Here is a 26389-nt window from a genome sequence, read left to right as displayed (position 1 = left end):
TAACCAAACTGTTGATTTTATCTGTATTTTATGATATATGAATACTTAATAACAATAACAGAAGATGAGCTAGATCATCTCCACAAATGACAGTTGGTGATAAGAGTAATGATAATTTACCAAAACTAATCTAACATTCTGTAGAACACTCATTTAATACAACAAACTTAAAAACTTATGAATTAGCACCTATTAATACCACGAGCTGCAGAAAGATTAAATAACTTGTAAAAACTGAACCAGACCTTTTCTACCAGATAAGATAATGCCATGTAACCAATATTAATTTTTGAATAAATAGATATTTTTTGCATCCTTCTCCAAGATTACCAATACACCTTCTATAAACACAACCCATATTACAAAATATACCATTTCTCTTCCCTTTATGTTATCTGTGCCTGCACTGGTACACAATGTTGGATTTCACTGTGTCATATATGAATATGTGAACATTTCTTAAGCTACGGCTGACGGTGCTTTTTTTTTTTTTTAGATAAATTTTAGCACAGCAGAATATTGTAGGCTTGTCAGAATCAGTCATGTGGTGAGATTTGTATGCATTCTTTAAAAGCATCCAGATAGAGATCTATAAGAATACTAACATTATGAATCTTCAGTGGCACTGCAGATGAAGAATCTAACACAATAACCAATCATTTAAAAAGGTCTGGTGGAATGAACATAATATTTGGATTTCCATAGTCCTGGGTTTGAATATTAACTCCCCATCCCTCTAGATGTGTGACTTTGGACAAGATCCTTCGACAATTGGGGGCACTTTATCCATCTGTAAAACTTCATTAGGTAAAATAAATAAGTTGAAAGATGTGCATTATGTTATGCCTTATTAGTTTAATTATTTCTGGTTTTCTTCAGCAAATGACAGAGAGGCCGGTAATATATCACAAGCTGGGGCTAAAAATTGTGATGGAATTTTGGCAGAGATAATTTTTCAAACTAATTTTTTTGGTACTTCAAGAAGGAAAGGCTGTTTATTCTTTCCTTTCTTATCACCAGCAAGTAATTTCAGGGTGCGTCATAGTTTTCCACAATCTCTCTCTTATTTCTACTTCCTTAAATTTATTTTAATTTTCGTCTATGCAAAGCAGTCTCTCCTTCATTCTTGGAGTTTATCATCCTTTTTTGGAGGAATCATTTTGAGAGAGTTATTTAAATATGTAGATGATACTACCCAATAAAGTTATAGACACAACATAGAAAAGCATATGTTTTATCCAGTGAAAAATATCACTATTAGTGAAGATTGATCCTGTGAACTAACCCTGGTATGATGGCTACACTTGTGATGAAATACCAGCTAAATGTTTGACCTTAACTTTGGTGTTGATTTTCAGGGATAAATACTGGTATAGTGCACTGCTGGTGCTCTGACAGCGTGACATTGATAGCGCCAGTATTCATCTCTTTTTATTATAATTTTTTAAAAAATGTTTTTACTGGATTATATTTGATTAACAATGTTGTGTTAGTTTCAGGTGTACAGCAAAGTGATTCAGTTATACATATACATGTATCTATTCTTTTTCAAATTTTTTTACCATTTAGATTATTACAGAATATTGAGCAGAGGTCCCTGTGCTATACAGTAGGTCCTTGTTGGTTATCTGTTTTAAATATAGCAGTGTCTGCATATAAATCCATCTTTTTATCATTTATATTTGGCACAATGCCTCAGCTTCCCATAAAGGAAAGGTCCTTTGGATTCCATATGAATGCTGATTTTTTTAAATGTTAATGCTATTTACTATAAGAGCAATAACTGATCAGATTTTGTAATCATCTTTTCTCCTTTTATATTTTTAACAGGTAACCCATTATTTACCAGCAGAGTCAACATATTAATTAATGTCCTAGATGTCAATGAATTTCCTCCAGAAATATCTGTGCCATATGAGACAGCTGTGTGTGAAAATGCCAAACCAGGACAGGTATCTTATCAATATTGTTAATTAAGAGTGTATAAACACCCACTATATGCATGTGTTTTAGGTTATATGACCTTGCATGAATATACACACATGGATCTTATGTCTTCATAAAAGAAACCATAAAAGATAGTAAATTCTTTTGAATTAATGGTATGTTTTGGATGTGGAGTTAATACCACAGGGGATAAAGTGATGATGGCCTAGTGAATATTCTTTGTATAACTAAAAGTTCTAGGATTGCAGATTCTGCTGTTTTCCATTTGTATACTGTGGAATTTCTAAAGAACTTGTGACTCTAAATCCAGGAAGCAAGCAACTTTAGACTACATTCTTCTATAGTATTTCTTGCTTTGCTCACATGCTTTTATGAAAGGGTGCATAACAATTCTTAAGCCCTTGAAAAATGGAAAGCTTTCTCTGGTGGCCTTGAGTAGAGCATCTGGGTTATTCAAGCTATCTGAATTACATTTTCTTATTACGTATTGCTCTGGAGGGAGGTTCTGGTGGGGAGAGGATATGAGGAAGGACCATATAGTTGATGAAAGTTGTCATCAAAATCCTAGAGTTTATGTGGACCATGGTGGGTAGCTAGCTTTTTTCTACACTATTAAAAATGAATGAGTGAATATATAATATGATATGATATAATATAATGTAATATAACATAATATAATATGATAGGAACCAGTCATGAGCAAATGGTAAGAGTGTGATATGAAACAAGAATATAATTAATCCAAAATTGTATACCTAGGTTCCAAAAGAAAAATACATCAGTATGCTTTGCTTTGCTGTCTATTTCAATTACCTTTAAATAGCATAACTACTCATTTAAGTAAATTTGAAGTTTTAATTCTTACTTGAAGAAATATCTCAATATTTAGAACGGTATCTTTATTGAAAAAGGTCCTTTTTTAATATCTAGTATTTGTTTCAATTTGAATGTTTTCTACTGCTTCATAGAATATTTGTCCCATAGTTCTAATCCTGTGATGTTCACTAGCCTTATAGGTATTAAATTAATATTAAATACAAGTTAAAGTAAATGTTCTCATTCACACATGCCCCACTTCAAGTGCTCAGTAGCTGTATGAGACGAGTGGCTACCATTTTTATTAGTTTAGATCTACAGTATTTCCATCAGTACAGGAACTTCTAGTGGACCGTGCTGCTTTATTACTGCTTTTGATAATTTGGGGAAAGTATTAACTTTATTACAGTATGACTTAGTCATATTTTCCCAAGTGATAAATTTGGATCGTTAATTTTGAATAGACACAGAAATAAATTTTTTTAAAGTTTTAATACTTTATCACTTTAAATGCATCCAAAATTTACATGGGGTGAACCTAGTGCCTGATTTATTGTCTGAAATAGTAGATGCTGCATAAATGTCTACATAAATAAATAACCTGAATTGGTTGTTTGCAGAGTTATAAGAGGTTTACCAAAATTCTACAACTTAGCTATTCTCCACTTTTCAGAGCCTTCTACTGCCACCCCAAAAATCCAATCCTTTATTTTTAGGTAATTTAGGAACATTAATTATTTCACAGCAATCAGAATTTTGTAATGCACTAAGTGAAAGCCTTTTGGAAATAGAACTCTATTTAATGCTTCTATGTTTTTCCAGTAAATTAAAGAGTTTAAAAAGTTGGGAATAGTAGAAGTTATTAGAGATAACTTGATTTTCTTATATTTAGACAAAGTGGTAAGGAATCTGTGTGGACATTGGAAGCTCTTTTTTTCTAATAAATACCTGTGGGGTATTCTGTGTCCTCTTGGGCCACATTTCCATACAAAACATAACCCTGAAATGTCTGAAATGTAGTATATGAGCATTTTCTGCTTTTGACCCCAGCCATCCTGACCCTTGTCTAGAAACTATGCATAGGAACTATCTATCTCTTCTGGACTATAATTGAATATGCATGCATGTATATATGTACGTATGCCTTATTAGCTATGTATCTATGTGTCTATCTATATTCAAAAGAAGTAAGAGAAAAGAAAGATGATGCTATATAAATCAATAGTGATTTACATGATGAACCAATGAAGTAAGGGAGTTGTTTTACTTAGGGCAATAACTCTCAAGTGTCAATTACAGATAAGTTCCAGTTTATACCAAAAATTTCATCTCCGTATGCTGTTTTAAAGGATGTTTCTCCATTGTAAAGTTATGTTCTTGATAAGTTTTGATGTTAATTTAGTAAATAATTGTGCTAGTTGATAGCAAAGGCAAAACAAAACAGAACTTCACAAATTAATCCCCACATAATTTAAAGAAATTTTATGGGTGAGATATAGTAATCTGAGCACATGTGAAGGAAAGTTGAAGTTTTACAGGGTCTGTATGGTAATTATTTGACTAAATTGCCATATTTAGCCTTCGGTGTTGAATCCATGACAATTCTAAAGGCTAAATAGATCCTGTGTGACTGATTTACACTAAAATAGGGAACTGAATTTCTCATTAGAGGACCCATTGTCAAAATACAAAGTACTAGTACTGCACTAGACACTAGAAGCCCCAGTGTATACATTTGTGAGTTCCTGTGTGTTTCTGTGTGTGCCTACGAGCACACACAGCTATATGGGAAGGTAGATCATAGTCATAAGACTGGGTTTCAACCACGGAATAAAAACAAAAAGGGATAAATAACTGACATGTTTAATGGCATCAATCTAAGAGCACAGGATGCAGGCTTTGCCCACTGGGAGCAGGATGTCATACTTGAAATCTAAGGTCTTCCCCTGGCACATTCAAACTTAGTCTAAGAGTGTGGTCACCTGAGCAGCACACTGCTTTTATCCTCTTTGGCACACACTTCCTGAAATTCTTCCTGATGCAAAACCATTGGATATGTTAATAAATACCTCAAAGCCATTCTGATTTGCTTACGTATATAGTGAATTATCAGTTTCATAGTTTGGCTCTTGGAAGTTAACCTCCAAATTCTTCAGGGCATCTCATTGAAGTATCAGAATTTTAACTACTTAGATTACACACTTATGGGAACAATTTAGGAAAAATTTTGAAACAAGATTGGTCATACTTACTTCTTAAGAAAAAATATTCTATGAAAACACAATTTGTATCTTATCCACTGGGGGAAAGGAAACATAACAACAAAAACAGATCTACATCCTGTGTATCTCTTTCTCATCATTTTACTTAGTTATGAAAATAAAACTCATTCTCACAAACATAAAGATACTAAAATTTTGCTTTGCAAGGACTTTTAAATAATCAGGTTAGAAAGCATTTATTTCATGTAATTTAAAATGCAAGCAAGTACATTTTAATTTTATTTTGCTTATTAGTGAGAATTTTCAATGTCATTAACCTTTTAGTTATGTAGATATCGATTTGGAAGTAGCCCATACCCTATACTTGTACCTGCCATTATTAACTGTAAATATTTAGCTATTTGTTTATTAAAATATTTGTAAATAATTGGCCTACTGATATGAATTCGAAAAATGTCATTTCTGTTTACTTGCATGTTTCATTAAAAAAACTTATTAGCCTGGTGTGTAGAGTTCCCTTTGAAACTGATGACTGATTTCAAGTCTCATCCCAACTTTGTTTCAGATAATTCAGATAGTCAGCGCTGCAGACCGAGATCTTTCACCTGCTGGGCAGCAATTCTCCTTTAAATTATCACCTGAAGCTGCCATCAAACCAAATTTTACAGTTCGGGACTTCAGAAGTAAGTTTAACCACATAAAAATTTACCTTTTATCATGCAACTTTGTAAAAGGACACAAATGTAGAAATCCATGCTCTTCCTAAAAGCATTCAAGCTCATAAAAATATAGAAATCCATATATAAGAAATACAAAATTTTATGGCTAGCAGTAAGCTAAATGTTAACCTATATAGACTATATCTAATGAGGCAAATTACTTCCATTTATAATGTGGACATTCCCTTAATGAGTCAAACAAACAATAGGTTATCTGGGAAATTGAATACTTTTCATGTTTTAAATATATCATTTGTTCTACATGCACTGCTTGTACATACAAGTAACTGTTTTTTTGAATAACACATGGTATGGCACAGGTCAAGAATACAGGCTTTGTAATGAGAATGATATAGGTTTTCACTCCCACTGCATTACTACCTAATGGCAGATTATCGATATATTAAATTATACTAAAGAATTTCAACCTCATAGTTAAAATAAATTAACCTCAGGGTTTATTTATTAAATAAAATAGTGTATGCAAATCCTTTAACACAATGCCTAAAACCTATTACCTTTAAGGTAATTTTAGCTACCACCTCTGCCATCATAACTACACTTAAATTTCTACCACCACTGCTACTACCATTACTATCACTAATACTAATATTATCACATCTGCTGCTACTACAATCTACAAAAATATAAAGGACACTGGATTAGATATAATAAGGCTAAGTACTGATCAGTTGCTCTGACTTTATTTGTTCTGTGACTTTGGATATTTTATCTCTTCTAAGTTTCTGTAGACATAATATAGGGAATAAAAACTCCTGAGTTCATAATATTGGGTAGAAAAAAGCTAATTCTTGCTAGATTCTATGCTTATGGAACAAATGAACAAGTGATAAGATGGATGATATAATGATGGTGATGATTGATAGGAATCAAAGGATGCTCTGAGAAAGTTAAAGTTAGTTTTCTTCAAATACTTGGGGGAAGGAAATTAGAGTCACAGAAGGAAATTCAATAAGATTTACGCCATCTAATAACGTAATGTGAGGAATGGCTGGGAATGAAACAAGGTCCCAATTATGAAAGGCCTAATAGGTAGGGATACCACATGTTTTATCATGAAAACTGGAGTATGTTTGAGAATAGCAGTGGACAGTGTTTGTAATTTTAATTAGAGCAGCACACCTAGAATAGGGCTGTCCAAGTCAAACTGGACCATACGGTCAACCTGTCTACAAGTCATTTAAAGAGTGTATAACTTAAATCCAATGACCTGAGAAGTCTTTGAAAGGTTTACACAAGTGTTTAACATATTCAGATTGGCACTTTAGCAAATCAGTCTGGATGCAGTTTGGAAAAGACAATAGAAGGATACAAGACTACTTCTGATACTATTGTAGAAAATGGATGAGAGAATCTTGGATTAGGATAATCCAATGGATTAAGGTAATGGCTGTGAGGATAGAGGTGAGTGGTTGGAGATAGAATACATAGAGCTTCATTCTAGATCTCCTAGATTCCGTATGTAAATATGATGAAGAAGAAGACTAATACGACTTCTAGATCATTGGCTTGGGTAACTAAGTAGATGGTCACATCATTCAGGAACGAAAGTATTGACTATTTTCCACCATTTTATCTTTGCTGGAGAATCTATATATGATTAATCATAATAATATGAATCAGATCATCTTGCCTCAAAGTATAGTATTTTGTCATGATCTGAACATGCATTTGCCACTCATGCCATTTACCATAGCCCCTGTTTTATCTTGATATATTTTAAGTGTAATTTTAAGTTTTTTTGTTTAAATGGGTAGACACTTTTTTTCACCTTTTTTTTTTCTTGTGAGAACATTTAAGTTCTATTCTTTTAGCAAATTTCAATTATACTGTGCAGTGTTATCAATTACAGTCACCATGCTATATGTCAGATCCTCAGACTTTATTCATCTTATAGCTGATAGTTTGTACCCTTTTATCAACCTCTCCCTATTTCTCCCACCCCCAGGCCCTGGCAACCATTTTTCTACTTTCTATTTCTATGAGTTCTGCTTTTTTTTTTTTTCTTACATTCCGCATATAAGTGTTACCATGCAGTATTTGTCTTTGTCTGGTCTATTTCACTAGCATAATACCCTCCAGCTTCATCCATGTAGTCACAAATGGCAGGGTTTCCTTCTTTCTTATGGCTGAATAATATTCCATTGTGTGTATATACAATATATATCGCATTTTCTTTATCTGTCAATCGATGGAAACCATTTTACGGGTGATAATGAGCTTTAATATGTCTTTTTTCTTCCCACCATGGACAGCATAATGAATTCTATATGGTCACATATCAATTATAATACTGGGTTGAAAATAAATCTTTAAAAAAGGGGAGACTGCCTTTTGACATAACATGTTCAAGAATATCAAACCCTTAGCTCCCTAAGTGCAAATACACCGGAGTCTCTGACTTCCTATTTCTATTAATCACTTTCACCCAGGTTTCAGGCTTTAATCCTTGACTGTTCCTTTCCCCAGACTCAAGTATACAACCATCAATGGCTGAAGATTTCAATATTGATTCAACTAGTCCCCATTTTTCTATTCCTACCGTCAACACAAGTGCCTAACACCACTGACTCTTAGTGGGAATATTATAATAGACATTTGGCAGGTTTATATTTTGTTTCTCAATTTAAAAATATCCTCTGTGTAATGACAAATTGATATTCCCCTGCCAAATTCTATCTTATCACATAAACTTTTCTGAGTTTTGTGCTTCCTACTGAAATGGGTATAGAGAAGGTGCTTAATTTTTCATTGTTGAAATTAGAATCTACAAATAGAATGAATGGAATATTACTGATATAGTAACATTTTTCTGACATACTTGTATTTTAATGAGTACTATATCTTTCTAAAATTATTTTACCTGATTCCAAAGTGGGTATCATGTATGGCTACAGTGGACTAAATATTAGTACATTTCTAAAAAACAGCAAAATGTTTCTGGGAGTGACTTCAATAGACTCAAAAAATGAAATAGTGTTATGAATAAAACAAAAATTCCACTTTTCTGTACAGAAATAAAAGAAGTAAAGAATAAGTGCATGCAAAATAACACTTTCAATAGAAATATTAGTTGTACTAATATAAAATTTTAAATTCTTATTGCCTTGGATTATTCCAAGTAAATGTTGTATCATTCATTGTATCAAAATTAAAATGAAGTACTTTTGTGATTATATTAAAGTGATGATTATTATAATTCATGATATTTAAATATTTTAATGAATCGATGTTTCTCACACATTTTATTTTCCTTTCCATGTTTCTTATGATGTTTTGCAAAAGTGAAAAAAACATATATATATATTCACACATATACATATATATGTATTATAGATATGGATTAGGGAAACATCAAAAATCAAGCTTTATCTGAAATATTATATTGATATTTGTCAATTTTAAAGAACAGGTTCTTAGGTAAGATGTTATACTGACTCATCCTTTGTAATCTTGGCTCTTCTAATCATGTAAGAAAACATCCGCTGAAGTATTTTTTCTCTGTGAGATTTTGATGTCATAAAAAATAGTCTGTCAACACAACATACTCTTGTCTTGTAAACAATTTTCTATTCTTTCTGAATAGAAAATTTAATTCGTACACCAGACAAGATTAATGTCTCTTCTTTTCCTAAGGATTGTTTTGAATACATTTGATTACATTTTGGCAGCTTTCATAATGATAAAAGAAAGAATTAAAATATGGATGTATTTTGCTGACTCAAGAAGAGCTTCCTACTGTTTAACAGATACCAACTTGAAGATCTGAAGTGATGCTCATGGTAACCATCTTACCATAAATGTCATGTTTTGTAGACAACACAGCTGGCATTGAAACCCGAAGAAATGGATACAGCCGCAGGCAGCAAGAGTTGTATTTCCTCCCTGTTGTAATAGAAGACAGCAGTTATCCTGTCCAGAGCAGCACAAACACAATGACTATTCGAGTTTGTAGATGTGACTCTGATGGTACCATCCTGTCTTGTAACGTGGAAGCAATTTTTCTTCCTGTAGGACTTAGCACCGGGGCTTTGATTGCAATCCTACTGTGCATTGTTATACTCTTAGGTTGGTTTCAATATTAATCACATATTCTCCCTCTCTCTCTCCCCCTCCCTTCTTTGTGTATCTCACTCCTCATTTTAGCATGTAAATCAGTTTTTCTTCATTGAGATGCTACATTTGGATAGAAGGAAGACTATCTATCTATACTGAATTATATAATTATTATTAAAGTTAATTATATTATGAGTGTTAATTTTCTATTTTATTCCACATGGAAATATACCAATAGAAATAAATCAATAACATCATCAAAAATATAAAAGTATGTTCAAGCCCTAGGGAATTTTCAAGTAATAACAGTTTGTGGCACTTGCTGCGATGAACTTTTTTATGACAAATATCTCATTTGCAGCAACGGTTTTAAATTCATTTTTTACATCCTAGTAATTATTGCTGCCTAATAAAGTGTTGTATAACCTTTAAAATTATACTAGATGAACAGTAGTTGTCAAGTACCAGTTTGATAAAGAAATAAAGAAAAGAGAAAGAACAGGAAAGAAGTAGAAGGTAAAAGCACCTCCAAATTTTTTTTCCTGTCTAAAGTGCTGGCCAGACACAATTCTTATTCCACTTTTCTCAGATCTCCTCACATCAAAAACTCTAACCATTCCCACTAGAACAGAACAGAACACAGTGAAATATCAAGAAGTGCAGCAAAGGGAAAGGATTGAAGTAAATGTATTCTGTAACATCTCTGTGAGAATGAAAACCTACTTTAGGGGCTTCCCTCTTCCATCAGCTCTGTTCAGCTGACTGTATTTCATTTATTCATTCGCTGCCAGATTCACAAAAGCAAAGACAGATTTTCTATTTTTCTAAGCATTCCTTTAAATTAAAATTGCAACAGAAGTACAGTTGGGCACTGTGGGATCAGCTTATATATTCATGTTTATTATTTAACCAAAATATCCTGACAAATGCACATACCTACCTTTATCTCTAGGATAGAAAATAGAATTTTAAAAACTTACTAGGGTGTAAAGCATGGTACAAGGCATTATATACTAATTTGTGAAGAACATTCTCTGAGTCAGAAGCTCATTTTGGTTTGGAGGGTAGAGTTCTGGTCCAATTTGCATGATGCAGATATTAATTCCACGCAAATAACCTTGATGTGTAGAACAAAGTATTCTTTATGTCCTTAAAATTTAGAATTATAAATTATATCTGACATCTGTTTGTGCTGATGATATAAACCCCTTTAAAAGGGAAGATGCAAAATAGTGTTCTCACACCTGAAGTTGAGCAAGATCAATTAGGTGTTTAACTTCAAAACAAGCGCTTCTTTTTCATACTCTTGGGGGCTGTCTGAGTCCCAGAGTATTTCCGTATCCACCTAGCATGATTTGGCATATTGTGGATGCTGGTCTTTGTCCTCTTTGGCCCTCTTACAGTGTAACAATTCATGTTGCTTAGGTTAGCATTATCACATACTGTCATCTGCCACTCATTCATCCAAACATTTACCAAGTGTCCACCCTGCTCCTAGTTGTGGATTGCTAGTACACAGCTGCGAATGTTGACACTCTTAGTCTTGCCATGGGGTCTGCTTACAAATCCATCTCTTCTTTGATCTCCTTAGCCAATCTCATACTCCTTTAGATATTCCAGTAGATTCTTAGCCATTTTAATGTCTTTTTTAGGGTGAGAGGTAGCATGAGAATCTTGTGGTGCTTGGGAACTTCTATTTGACCCTCAAGCACATCTAACTAGTCTCTTTCTCAGCCATAGATACTCTAAAGCCATTTTATACATATGCAGGGTTTCTCTGTGAGGTTTACAGTCTCTCACACACTCTCTGGGTGAACAAACAATAGTGCTTTTAGTTCTGAGATTTGCCTAAAGCCTGGAAGGGGTGCAGAGTGCTAAACATCTCTGCAAGGCCCATTGTACAGAAGCTCTACCTATATCTCCTCTGTCTCCTCCTTAATTTTGGAAGAAGAGGGAATAAATGGGCTTTTATCATCATGCAGTCTCCTACTTTCTAATCCTATGACAAGAGTCTTTCTTCCAGACTCTGTTATGGTAAATCAAACACTTTGGCTTTCAATCTATTGCCACCACTATGGAGGAGAGGGGGGGAGTATTATGCCGGGCAAAGTTGAGCACTGACTTCATGGTGTGAACCTGTGCTTATTTACTCCCAGAAAAAAAATAAACACTGTTGATGTAATGACGGCTGTGAGTTAATGGGGAACAAAGAGATATTCAATAATGAGGGTCTATAAATTAACTATTTCAAAATATTATCTTGCTTCAAGAAGGTAACCTGAATACTAGACTTTTGGTTTGGAAAATATCTCAATATGGTAAGACACAGAAATTTAAATAATTTGTGGTCTTAGCTGACATAATTTGAAAAGCTAAGGCCCTTATATTCTATATTCTCTCTCTCTCTTTCTTGTTTATTGTATTTAAAAGTGTCACGTAATTTGTGTTTATTTCATTATAAATACAGTAATGTTAACAACTGAGAAATATAGGTATGAATAATATCTAAGTGTTAGCTATGGGCAAACAATATTCAAGTTTTATTACTTCAATACTATACAGTTCTCTGTATGATTGGAACAACCATTCTTTTCTTTCTTTTTAAATTTTGTAACGCACACTTTTTACATGACACTGAGATATTTAAATACAATGCATGTTAAATATAAGGCTACAATTGTTTGATTTTTGTGAATAATTTTGCTATGGTTTCATATTAGCTACAATTTCAAAATGAAGTTGAATTTAAACAATGAAAAAAAGTCAACATAGATATGACCCTTATAGATTACAGTATGTTTACTTTGAAAATAATGGGGTACCATTAAAAACACTCAGCCAGCCCTGATCAATTTTATTTTTTATGGAGAGATGGGCTGACATATTCTCATATCGCAATTTTTGTCTTGTTCTAGCCATAGTTGTGCTGTATGTAGCTCTGCGAAGGCAGAAGAAGAAAGACACCCTGATGACCTCTAAAGAAGACATCAGAGACAATGTTATCCATTATGATGATGAAGGAGGTGGGGAGGAGGACACCCAGGCTTTCGACATTGGTGCTCTGAGAAACCCAAAAGTGATTGAAGATAACAAAATTCGCAGGGATATAAAACCAGACTCTCTCTGTTTGCCTCGTCAGAGACCACCAGTGGAAGATAATGCAGACATAAGGGATTTCATTAATCAAAGGCTACAGGAAAATGATGTGGACCCCACCGCCCCACCATACGATTCATTGGCGACATATGCCTATGAAGGCGATGGATCAGTAGCCGACTCTCTTAGTTCCATAGAGTCTCTGACCATGGAAGCGGACCAGGACTACACCTATCTAACAGACTGGGGACCGCACTTTAAAGTCTTGGCAGACATGTTTGGTGAAGAAGAGAGTTATAACACTGATAAAGTCACTTAGGGGAGAAGCAAAGGCTAAAACACAACCAACAAAAGAAATTTAAGAGAAAGGAACATAAATAGAAATCACACTTCTACACACACACCACACACACACCACACACACAAACACACATATCAGGCTTTCTAGGACAAGATTCCTTTGATTATTTGGTTTCTAGCAAGTTGCTATATTTATCATATTGTCAGTTTTGGTTTACTCTGCCAACACAAGATAATTCCTAAAATGTGTACTTGCTTGGTTTTGTTCTGTTATTTTGGAAACACACTGAGACAAGCTCAGGCCTATTAAATACAATTTACTGACGTGACAACCTAGAACGAAGATAGCTATGTGGCATCATGGTGGAAGAGTGTTAGATTTTTCTTAATTCCACTAAAGTGCCTATTGAAACTCTTATTATTTAAAGTCGTGTAGAGTACACTCTGCTGTGATGGCTTTGCGGGATTCAGACACAGAGGACATAAAACAAAGACACTGGCTTTATGTCAAGGAGCAATAGCAACACGCAGACTTCTCATTCCTTTTAAGGAAAAAAGAAGAATACTTTCTGAACTCCATCTTCTTATAATGAAAATGCTCTTTTTTTTCTTTTTTAAACTGTATGCCAAAACACATTTGTTTTTCCTACCCTCTGAGAAAAGTGAAATAAATGCGATAATATCAAATTCAATATGTAAGTCCCAAATTTTAAAAGCAATGTTTGATCTTAATATTGGTTCCTATTAAAGGTGTTCATGAAAATATTGTTTTCCAAAGAAATAAAATTTTTAAAAAGAAAATTTTAAAAAATCCTCTTTATAAAGAGAGGCCTCAGGGCTGAAGCTCCACATTAAAATAAATATTAGTTTTGTTTTAATATTGTGCCAGGGTGTGGAAGGGTGGAAGGTTGGTTTTAGCAAATCACCAGATCATTGCAGTCTTCAGTCATAGATAAAATTTAAGTTGTGTTTTCATGAAACATTTTTTTGGGAAAAAAAAATGTCATTGATTTAAACAGGGGAAGAGAAATTGATATACAGCTTCTCAGAGTTTCTTACAGTCTAGTGATTCTTTCATGAACAAAGAAAATAAAATATTTATCAAATAATACAGAATGGATTTATAGCATGTCTAAAAATATTTATTAAGCAGTACCAAACAAATGAAAGATCAGGGACTTCAGAAAATTCAAACCAAATACTAACTCTTAAAGTGAACACAAATGCAAAATCTGGTAGTTGATTTATTTTATTAACATGGATTTCAACTTTGTGAATATCGTTATTATATTGGAGCTCAGAGTGGCTTCTTTACGCATCATCTACAATAATTCTAATATAAACAATACCATAAACCTCCTCTGTAAAAACTTTTACTTTTTAATTTGATGAGATTTCTAATACTAGAAATACTAGATTTTATAAGCAGACAGGTAAGCTACACTCATTACATTACTTTTAAATGAACTTTACACTATCCAGAAATACACTTAACAAAACAGGTAACTAACTATAAGGTAATAATATATTTTCTTAATATTATAAATATACAAGTGACTACTGAAATATTAAAACAATATATAGGAAAAATAAAAGTTATTTATAGATCCATTCTGCAGACATCATCAATACCTGTGTTTATGAAATATTTATAATTATATTTGTATTGCTAAGTGTGAAAGCAAAAATTCACACATGGGGAAAACAGTTAGAAATATAAATAATATAGGCAAATTATATTCAGTCCTATTTATTATTAAATGCTTACTTCAAAATATATAACTGATAATTATGTTGTGGCAATTAGGCCATTTGAATCTGCATTTCCCATCGCTCTTTTTATGTCTCATAATTGCAGATTCTCCTTGTCATCCTTACCAAGAACAACTGTTGAATTCCTTTTCCTCCTCTCAGGACTTCGACTTCACCTTTGTCTCATCCCTGGGAACTTCAATAGAATCTTGATGTAGTGTGATAATTTGCAGTATAATTTGCTTTGGGAAATATTTATGTAATTTTTAAAAAGCTGACGATGTCATAACCACTCTGGAGCAAAAATTAAGTCAACATCTAGGTTTTCCCCAGCAATATGACTGGGTATGCCATGATGTGAGGCCCTTTGAAGAAGGTTAATATGCAAATCACTTCCAGCTGACCAAATGATTCTTGTCAGGAATTACTGCATGTTGCACCTTGCTAGAGAATCTGAGTGCCTCTGCATGCATTCACATATCAGAAGCAATGACAGCACAAAGAAAACTTGGGAGGGGCAGGTCATTTCAAACCACACAGCTGAGATACTAAGCAAGTACATGAAATTGGTGGATCTTACTTTCTCCACACTAATCATCTTTTTTTAGTACCTCTATCTTTTATGTTTGTTACACCACTGCATTAGTTTGTTATGGCTGCCATAACAAAGCACCACCAGAGTGAGTGGCTTAAAAAAACAGAAATTTATTTCCTTGCAGTTCTGGAATCTAGAAGTCTAAGATAAGAGTCTGCAGAGTTGGTTTCTTCCAAGGGCCTCTGTCCTTGGCTTGTCCATGGCTCTCATTTCTCCATGTCTTCATGTGGTCTTTCCCCTGGGCTAATTCCTCTTCTTCTAAGGACACCAATCATACTGAGTCCACTCATATGACCTCTTTTTATCTTAATTAACTATTTAAAGGCCTTATCTCCAAATATAGTCATATTCTGAGGTACTGATGGTCAAGACTTCAAAATATGAATTTTAGGGGACACAATTCAGCCCATAACAACCACACAGATGTTAACAGAAAAAAAAAACAAAAAAGTGTTTGATTTACATCAAACAAACAAACAATGTGAAAAAAACAAAACAAAGCAAAACAAAAACCATGAATGGAAATAATTTCATGTACAACGGGAAACCACAAAAGTGACAAGGTGAAAAGAGGTCTTTTGGTGCTCATATATTGGAAATATTATGGGATATCTTTCACACTACTGAAAGCAGTAGGCCTAATATTTCAATACTTATAAATAACTTGAGATTCTTTTTTATTTATAACATCACAGTAACTGGCCTTCATTCAAGAGTTAAGCAATATAAAAATTCCTTAGAATTTACATGGGGGATTTTGACTATTAATAATAATCATGCATAACTTTTTAATTACGTTGCATGTTTACCTTTACAGAAATATATGTGGACATATTCTATGTAACATATGTATGTTATATGTTTTTTAAAAATGTAACTTTTGTGTTCAAAGAAGTATTAGATCAACACAAAAGAGTGAACTAGTGGTGTGATACACTAGAAATAATCTAAAATTGCTTTTATACCAAATTCTATCACTAACTGGAAACGTCAATATGCTTCCTGTCATCTATTCTCTTTGGTAAAATGAATCTGTTGCTCTTGTTGTTATCTAAGTTTCCTCTGAAATTTATTGACTCTTAAGTTCTAGTTACATTTACATGAAGTCCATTAATTCATTTACATATTGATTACATAAAATTATGAGAATCATAGAGATCTTTAAAACAAAATATGAATCACAAAATTCTTTGAAGTACGGATGTGATTGATTACACATTGACACACCACGTTCCACATCAGGAGAGCCAGACAAATACTTCTTAAGTAAAAACTGTCAAAATTCTTCATCAAGATGGAATGGTAGAGAAGTGCATAGAAAGAGAGAGAAAGAAATGTTAAAAATAGAGCCCTAATCTTGAGCCAAAGAGGAAAAGCAAGTGATATGAAGAAAACGTTAGAAGGGATGTGTTATTCCTTATCTTTAGGAGGAGGACATTTTAGAAGTCCTTGGAAAAGTTTCAGTAACTGTTGTATTAAAACAGGAATTCCTAAAAGCAGATGTAAATATGCAGTTACTATATTTGAAGTGAGTCCCAAAATATGGCGAGGTCTGAAAAGAATTAATAAAATGTCAGTAAAAACATCAGTTTACTTCCTAAGAGAAGAGTGGGAGGGAGATAATTTTGTAAATGTCTCCATGTTTGAAAATTTCTCTTGCCTCCTCATCTGATGTATAGTTTAGCTAAGTACACAATTACCACTTGGAATTATTTTTCCAAGAATCTGATCATTTCTTCTCTTACATCCATTGTTACAAAACAGTATACACACATATACACACATACATATGCAATTAAATGTTTGATCATTCCAATTTGCAGCAAGTTTTGGATTGTCACTTAATTCTTTTATTCAAGTCCTTTATATTTCTTAGTGTAATGGATTTTCATAACTATCAGTCAGTCACTAAATTTTTCAAAAAGGAGTTAAACTTTATTAGGAATTTTTTTTAATTGCCCCCACTTTAAGATGAATAAATAGAAGGTAGAGTGTCCAAACAACTTGTGCAGAACCAATAAATAATAAACTAATAGATGGCAAAGCCCTTCAATTGTGAAGAGTTTGAGTACATTTATTTTTCAACTTCCTTTCTGGGTTCTTCCCGTAATTTTTCCAACTTCTACACTGTTATATATTACATTGCAACAACGAGTGTAATTAATGCAAACTCCTGGGAATTCCGGGTCATACTACAACACAATATGGTACTTCCTTAAAAGAGAAAATAATCTAAACATCATTGATTCTGATATCAGTATCTTACCCAGTAAGCAAGATTTTAAGACACAGCAGTTGCCTACAAGACAAATAAAAACTTGATTATACAACTGAAAATACTGATCTCCATATTACCAAGAATCAATGAATTTGAAACTATATCAGTTGCACATTCTTTTAAACATTCACATTAATGATGTATATATATTATCCTGACCTTAACTCTCCTGAATTTTCAATCCAATTATGTCTATTTCCCCTTCTTTTTAACTTCCCATGGGTACAAATATACTTTAGCCCTTATTATCACTTAAATCTCCAATTTCTAAGTTCAATTTACTTATCTTATGTCTCTCTCAATCCATCATCCACTGAATATGGTATTTGCCATGACTGAAATTTCCAATATGTTGCCACCAAAAATTACCTGAGACAAACAATTCTCCCGTTCTCCTCTTCTGCTCTGTCAACATTTTAAAAAATGTGACAACAGTAATAAAAGAGCTACTCATCACTGAGCATATACTTTGCAAAAAATATGCTGCAAACATTTAATGCTAACAATAATTTGATGAGTTACATTATTATTATTATCTGTATTTCATACATGAGTAAACTAGGCTTAGACATTTGAAGTAACCTGTTTACTTAGACATATTTAGCAAGTGACAAAACCAGGGCCCTAACACAATTATCATATGCCCGATCCAGCCCTTACCCCATGAGATACAATATACTGCACTTTCACCTCTCTCACTTATAACCAACCATTTAAAAACCTGAATTCTGGTCTCTGTTCCTACTGTGTTCCTTTGAAGTTCACTAGTAACTTTATAGTTGAAAAGCCCCAATGATTCTTCCTTTTACCTTTCTGCAATTTCTATAGAGTTAAGCATACCTTCATATCTCACCTTCAATTTCTACTTCCACCTCTTGGTTCATTGATTTTTTCTTTCTTCTGTTAATGCTTCGTATACCCCTCAGACAGTCTACATAAATAATCCCACGGAGTCTTCCCATCTGTTTTCATTTCTTTTTTATACCATTGAGATTTGGAGATCTCTTGCTATAATCATGATTTTTCATAATATTCAATGAATCGTTAAATCGCTATTTATACATTTTCTCTCTAAGCAAGATGAGGAAGTTTTACTTGCGTATATTTATACTTTCTGAACACATATACCTGGCCAATCTATTAGCTTCAAATTCATTAGATCCAAGTCTATACCTTTCTCTTTCAGAGTTCAGTATTTGTGTTGTTACTTGGGCTCTGAACTTTCCTTCTATTCTTCTGTCTGTCTGTCTGTCTCTCTCTCTTTCTCTCTCTCTATATATACATATACTCTTTCAAAATACATTGTTATTTTACTATTGAAATAAACCTAATTTTTTAAAGTGTCTAAGGCACTACAGAAAATTTTTGTATTTTCCACACCCAACCATACAAAATCATATTAGTTTGGTGCATTTGTTACAATTAATGAACCAATATTTACATCTTTTTATTAACTGAAGTCCACATTTTGTTCAGATTTCTTTATTTTTCCCTAATGGACTTTTTCTGTTCCAGGGTTCCATACTTGATAGAACATTACATTTAGTCATCAAGTCTTCTTAGGTTTTTCATGGTTATGATAGTTTCTCAGACTTTCCTTGTTTTAAAAAACTTTTACAATCTTGAGAATTACTTGTCAAGTAATTTGTAGAATATTCCTTAACTGATATTTGTCTGATTTTTTGGTCTCATGATTAGACTGGTTACATTGGGTTTTGGGAGGAGGTAAAGTGTCAAGCTCATCATATTATATCAAAGGAACATCCTAAGGAAATCACTTATTACTGTCGATCATCTGGCTGTCATTTGTGCAGTTTCTTCACTGTAAATTATTTATTTTTCCCTAATTCCAAACTGTACTCCTTGGAAGAATGTCACTATGTATAGCATACAATTAAGGAGTGCAGCATTATACCTCACCTCTTGAGGGCAAAGTATCAACATAAAATATTTGGAGTTCTCATAAAATATTAGGAGTTTGTTCTCCATTTACTTATTCAATCATTTATTTATTTGAGTAGGGATGCATAGAGATTTAATACTTTTGTTCATAATCTAACCCTACTATATTTATAAAGCTATTTCAGTTGGTGCCTGTGCTACTTAACAAACCCTCATTACTGCCTAGTTTGTGTTTTGGTTTGTTGGTTGGTTGGTTTGTATGTCTTGAGCACTTTCTTACATTCTGCCACTATAAGCTCCATGCTCCTTTTGTATATTTCCTGCCCTGGTTCTCTCGAATCAGGCATTCCTCCAAAAAGCCTTGCTTTCTTTTATTGGCAAAATAATATTACAAAGATCTGGATATTAAGTGTGCTCCTTGCTACTGAGGTGTTTGTATTTCTGGGTCCTCTCAAATGACAGAACGAGAGACTATGTATGTGTATAACAACTAGAGTACATGCATACACACACTCATATATATAAGTACATATATATGCCTCTATATGTAGCCATCTGTACCTTTATTAAACTAAAAGTGAGTTCATACTGATATCTCAGAGTCTAATCCATTACCACATGGATCATAATATATCGCCTTCTGTCTCACTTATATGCAACCTCACAGTACAACACTGAAAATCCTACGTCTCAACATTTGCTATTTATTTACTTAATTGTTCAATTCTGGGACATATGCATAGTATATCAGAATTGTTAATCCATACTCTCACTCAAAACAACTTTGAGTTGTATCACCTTTAGTTGTACGGACCCCACTCACTTCCAAAGACTTAGGTCACAACCTTTTTACCTCAGTGAAATTGTTTCATTCATTTGTTTAACAATCAGATTATTTTGTCACATTCTTCATTGAATTCTTGGACCCTCTAACCTCTTTAAAATATATGTTTAAAATTTTTATATGTGTTGTAAATTACTATAGATTTTGACAAATTCATGGTGTTGTGTATCCACCATTACAGTCCCATATAAAATAGTTTCACTGCTTTAAAAAAAATTCTTTGTGTTTCAAATACTCCCTGATTCCTGGTAACCACTCATATGTGTACTCTATTTATAGTTGTGTCTTTTCCAGATTATCATAGAAATGAAATCATCCAGTACATAGTCTTTTCACACTAGCAGTACAAATTTAAGACACATCTATGTCTTTCTGTGGTGGAATAGCCCATTTCTTTTTATCCCTATCATTCCATTGTATGGATGTACCACCGTTTGTTTATCTATTCACATACTGAGGGACATTTTGGTTGCTTCGAGTTTTTTTTGCAATTATGAGTAAAGCTGCTATAAATATTTGTGTACAGGTTTTTATATGAACAGAAGTTTTCAAATCATTTGGGTAAATACTTAAGAGCCCAGTTATTGGATTGTATGGTAAGACTATGTTTTCTTTTGAATGAAACTACCAGTGTCTTCCAAAGTGGCTGTGCTATTTGGCATTTCCACCAGCAATGAATGAGAGCTTCACTGTTATTCATTCTCACCAATTCTGGTATTGTTAGTATAGATTTTAGCTATTTTGATAGGTGTGAAGTGGTATCTCACCGATTTTTTTTAAATTTACATTTCCTAGTGACAAATTATGTTTAACATCTTTTTATATCTTTATGTGTCATGCCATCTATATATCTTCTTTGTTAAGGTGTCGTTCAGCTCTATGTCTATATTTTTCATTGTTTTTATCTTCCTATTGTTTGGTTTTAAGAGATTTTTTATATTTTGGAGCTAATTTTTTATGAGATATACGCTTTGCTAATATTTTCTCCAAGTCTGCAGCTTGTCTTTTAATTCTCTTAAGTATCTTTTACAGAGCAGACATTTTTAATTTTAATAAAGTCTAATTAATATATTATTTATTTCATGGATCATGTTTTTTTGATTGTATCTCAAAGTCATCACCAAACCCAAAGTCAGTTAGATTGTCTCCAATTTCTTCCAAAGAAATTTAATAATTCTGCATTTTAATTTTAGATCCATAATCCATTTTGAGTTACTTTATGAAAACTATATTGTGTGTGTTGAGCACATTTTATTTTTGCATATGGACATTCAGTTTTTCCAGCATACTTTGTTAAAAGAACTATCCATTCTCTGTTGAATTGTCTTTGGACCTTTGTCATAAATTAGATGAACATATTTTTTTGGGTTTATTATGGACTTGCTATTCAGTTCCATTGATCTTTGTGACTATTCTCTTTTCAAAATCAAGCTGTTTTAATTACTGTTACTTTATGTAAGTCTTGAAATCTGGGAATGTGAGTACTCCATCTTTGTTCTTCAATGTTTTGTTGACTATTCTAGGTTTTTGTTTTTCTATATGAAATTTAGAACCCATTTGTTTATACCTATAAGGTAGCTTGTTGGGATTTTTATAGTAATTGCATAGAATCTATAGATAAAATTGGAAGCATTAATATCCTAACGATATTGAGTCTTCTAATCCATAAATACAGACTATCTCTAATTTATATGTTCTTTGATTTCTTGCTTAATATTTTGCAGTTTTCTGCATATGGCTCTTACACTTGGTTTATTAGATTTATACCTAGATATTTTTTGGTGTGTATTATAAATGGTATTTTTAAAATTTTAAATTCTCATCATTATTGCTGATATATAGGAAAGCACTGACTTTTGTTTAAATTGAATTTGTATTCTGCCATCTTGCTATATTTGCTTACTATTTCAGGATATTTTTTTGGAGATGATATGACTTTTATACATAAACATTCATATCATATTCAAATAAAGAATTAAAAAAGGTTTTTTTCCATTCCAGTCAATATATTCCTTTTATTTCTTTTTCTTTTCTTATTGTACCAGCTAAGAATTTCACTATAATGTCAAACAGCAATGTTTATAGCAGACATCTTTGTCATGCTTCCAAATTTAGAGGTGTTATAGAGTTCCTAATCAGTATATGATATATATAGTTTTAGGAAATTCCCTGGCGGTCCAGTGATTAGGACTCTGTGCTTTCAGTGCCATGGGCATGAGTTTAATCCTTGGTCAGGGAGCTAAGATCCCACAAGCCACATGGCACAGCCAAAATATATATATATATATATATTTAGATATTTAAAAATCAAGTGTGAATGCTTCTTATTTCTAATTTGCTGAGATTTTAAAAATTATGAATGGCTGTTAAATTTTGTCAATTATTTTCTGTGTTAAATATTACAATCAAATGATTTTTCTTTGTTAGCCTATTGAAATGGTGGATTACAGTGATTAATTTTTGAATGGTAAAATGGCCTTGACTTTGAATGAATCATACTTGTTTGTGGTATACATACATCACCTTAATATCAAAACCAGAAATGTCATTGAAAGAAATGAAAAACATAAAAATCCTCTATAAATGGTAGCATACCAAATGCAATTACATTTAAAATATAGTAGTCTTTATTTTCCCTTATTTTAAAGTGATTTCTGGTTTTGATATTGAGTTAATGTTGACCTCATAAAATGAATGTGGTATTATTACTTCTCATTGTATATTCTGGAAAATATTATGTGCAATTGGTATTATTTCTTCCTTAACTGTTTGGTAGAATCACCCAGTGATATAATTTGGGCCTGGTACATTTCTTATTGAAAGCTTATTAATTATGAACTTATTTAATGGATACAGGGTTATCCAAGTTATTTATTTCTCCTTGTGTGAGTTTTGGGAGTTTGTTTCTTCAAGGAGTTGATCCATTATAACTAAGTTATCAACTTTGTGGGCATAGATTTGTTCACAGTGTTAATATTATTATCATTTTGAGATCTGTAGATCTATAGTGATGGCCCCCCTTCTTTCATTTCTTATATTATTCACTTGTGTCTTCTCACCTGATTTTTTCCTGGTTAGGCTGGTTGGAATTTTGTCAATTTCACTGATTTTTTTCAAAGAACCGGGCTTTGTTTTTATTGACTTTTCTAATTCTCATTTCAAATTTTATTGATTTCTGTTCTAATTTTAATTATTTTATTTTAATTATTTTAACCTTAAATTTTTCTTCTTTCCATAGTTCTCCAAGATAGAGCCTTAGGTTATTTATTTTAGATCTTTGTTTTTTCTAATATTATATATCCACTTAAGGCCATATATTATATTTCCCTGTACACACTAGTTTCCCTTCATCTCTCAAAATTTAAAGAGCTGTATTTTCATTTCCATTTAGTCCAAAATATATTTTTAATTTATTTGGAAACTCCTTAAATCCATGTGTTATTTAGAAAAGTGTTGCTTAATTTCTAAACATTTAAGGATTTTTTTGGTTATATTTCTCTTTCTGATTCCTACTCTAATTCTATTGTGAGTTGAGAACAGTCTGTGTGATTTTTAAAACTTTATTAAGGTGCATTTTATAGCACAGAATAAGGTCCATCTTGGTAATTGTTCAAGAATGTTTATTCTACTGTCTTTTGATGGAGTATTCTATAAATGTTAATTAGATAATGTTGATTGATAGCGCCATTCAGAGGATGTATATTTTACGGATATTTCTCCTCCTTTATCTACCAGCTACTGACAAGAGATGTTGAAGTATCCTATAAAAAGAATGGCTTTTTCTATCTCTCCTTTAATTTCTATCAGTTTTTGCCTTATATACCTATTTAAGGTTATAGGTCTTCTTGGAGAGTTGATTTCTTCTTTATGCCTGGTAAATTCCCTTTTTTATCTCTAATAATCTTGCTTCTGCTCTGTTCTGAAGTCTGCTTTGTCTGAAATTAGTATAGGTACTCTTGCTTTCTTTTGATTATTATTAGCATGGATACTTTTATCTATCCCTTTACTTTTTGACTTACGGCATCTTTATGATTTAAAGTTCTTTCCATGTATATACAAAATATCATTGTGTGTGTTCTTAATCTTCTCTGATAATTTCTGACTTTTAATTGGTGTTTTTAGAACATTATACTGGAGTCCTTCTGTGTAGTGGGAAGGTTTGAAAAGGGGGAAAGCTCTATAATCTGATTAAATCTCAATGTTTTAGTAAGACTGTGTCTCAAGTCTGTGACTTTCAGAAGTATTTGTCCAGAGTTACAGTGTTTAAAAAAAAAAAAAATCACCTTATCTCTGCTCTCTTCAGTGTTTTCCAATCTATTTTTTAAAGTTTTTAAAAATGTGCTGCATGAGAAAATCCTCATTCCATGCTAATATATGCACTTATATATTAATGCCATAATTTTCTTCATATAAAAATGTAGTTAATATAGAGAGCTAAATTTTCACTGAATAGAAATAAACTAGAATAAAATTTAATTGAAGAGTCTCTAAAAAAAAAATGAAATACGCTAAACATTCCATTCTAGTGTTATTTCCACATTAATTTTTAAACATGATTGCTTGCGTGTGTGTATGCATACTTACATACATGTATATCGCTCAAAACATTATATATGCTGGATCTATCATTTCTTAAATCCAACAACATTATTAAATGAAGGTAGAATTTGATGTTTTACAACTGCTATATACACATTTGTTCAACTACAACTACAATATGGTGTGCCAAGTTCCTATTTAGGAAGGTCATGTGAGAAAACTAATTTTTTTCCAAATCATTAAACTGATGGACACAAGGAATGAGCAGAGCAAAATTCCAGCCTTTCCTCATTATAGTTTATAGTAAGCATTTATTATAACATCTCTTAAATTCTTGAAACAGTGAAAAGGTCATATGCAAAATAAGATGATAAAAATACTTCAGGTGCTGAGCATATGAATGTTCCCACTGTAGACACAGAAATGGAGGGAAATGTGCAATAATTACCCTTAAAATCTAGGTTTATTGTGGCATCTGTAAACTAGCTAGGTAAAATAAAACTATGTTCAGAAGGCATATTACAGATATACTTAAATCTTTTGTTATTATAAGGATGTTACATTTTGGTGCAGAGCATTTGCTCTCTTAGAAATGATAGCTTGCATACATTCAAATAATATGAGTAATTTACCAAGGTTAGGGAAACCTTATATAGAAACAATAGTACAGCTTTTAAATTAAGAAAATATATTTAGAGATTAGTCCTATTCTTATTTTCAGATATATAGGCTTATAATTTTTAATACTAGAAGAAGCTTTGAATAAACATTTAGTGATAATATAATGTGTTTCAGTCACAGCTATATGCTTTCCTATCTTTCATTTCATCTGCAGAATCCCTGTGAAATTATTACCCCTCATTTCACAATGCAAATACAAATTCTCAACCTGATTAAATAACACACCTACAGTCACTTTGCTCTTAAGTGACAGTTCTGAGGAGAGAAGTAAAAACAAGTAAAAATAGCAGCAACAAAAAACAATGATAATTACAAAACCATCCAATTTTATACCTTGCAAAGAAGTATTTCTACAAAAGTGTAAAGAAATGTATATGCTCTTATATCTGTTCATTTCAATATCAAAGATGCCTGACTTCTGAATGGACCATTCTCTCAAAAGAATTCTAATATTAAAGAAAATCAGAATATTAGAAAAGTAAAAGATTTTAAAGAAGATCAGAATATTGGAAAAGTAAACCTTTTTCTTATTGCAACACACACATCATGATTCACCTTGAAGCTCACTCAAAAGGAAAATGCATTTTCATCAATTTCCTAGTAATAACACTTGAACCTTTA

At 32.3% G+C, this 26389-nt stretch overlaps 1 protein-coding gene across 1 annotated transcript in view; it reads left to right on the top strand.

The window, feature by feature from the left end:
* The window catches only part of LOC309621771 (cadherin-12-like), a gene marked incomplete at its 5' end in the record, with an annotated part of 85267 nt that extends 71343 nt beyond the window's left edge, over positions 1–13924 (top strand). Inside the window, 4 exons of the mRNA XM_082409113.1 lie at positions 1831–1952; positions 5551–5668; positions 9542–9793; positions 12697–13924. Of these exons, the coding sequence (XP_082265239.1) occupies positions 1831–1952; positions 5551–5668; positions 9542–9793; positions 12697–13196 (992 nt within the window). The 3' untranslated portion in view covers positions 13197–13924. The remainder of the gene's footprint in view (positions 1–1830; positions 1953–5550; positions 5669–9541; positions 9794–12696) is intronic.
* Between the last annotated feature and the right edge of the window lie 12465 nt (positions 13925–26389).

Source organism: Balaenoptera borealis (assembly GCF_965194805.1).
Source record: "Balaenoptera borealis genome assembly, contig: HAP1_SCAFFOLD_980, whole genome shotgun sequence".
NCBI classification, from domain to species: domain Eukaryota; kingdom Metazoa; phylum Chordata; class Mammalia; order Artiodactyla; family Balaenopteridae; genus Balaenoptera; species Balaenoptera borealis.
Note: the sequence above shows the minus strand (reverse complement) of the source record. Positions and strands in the feature narration are given on the sequence as shown.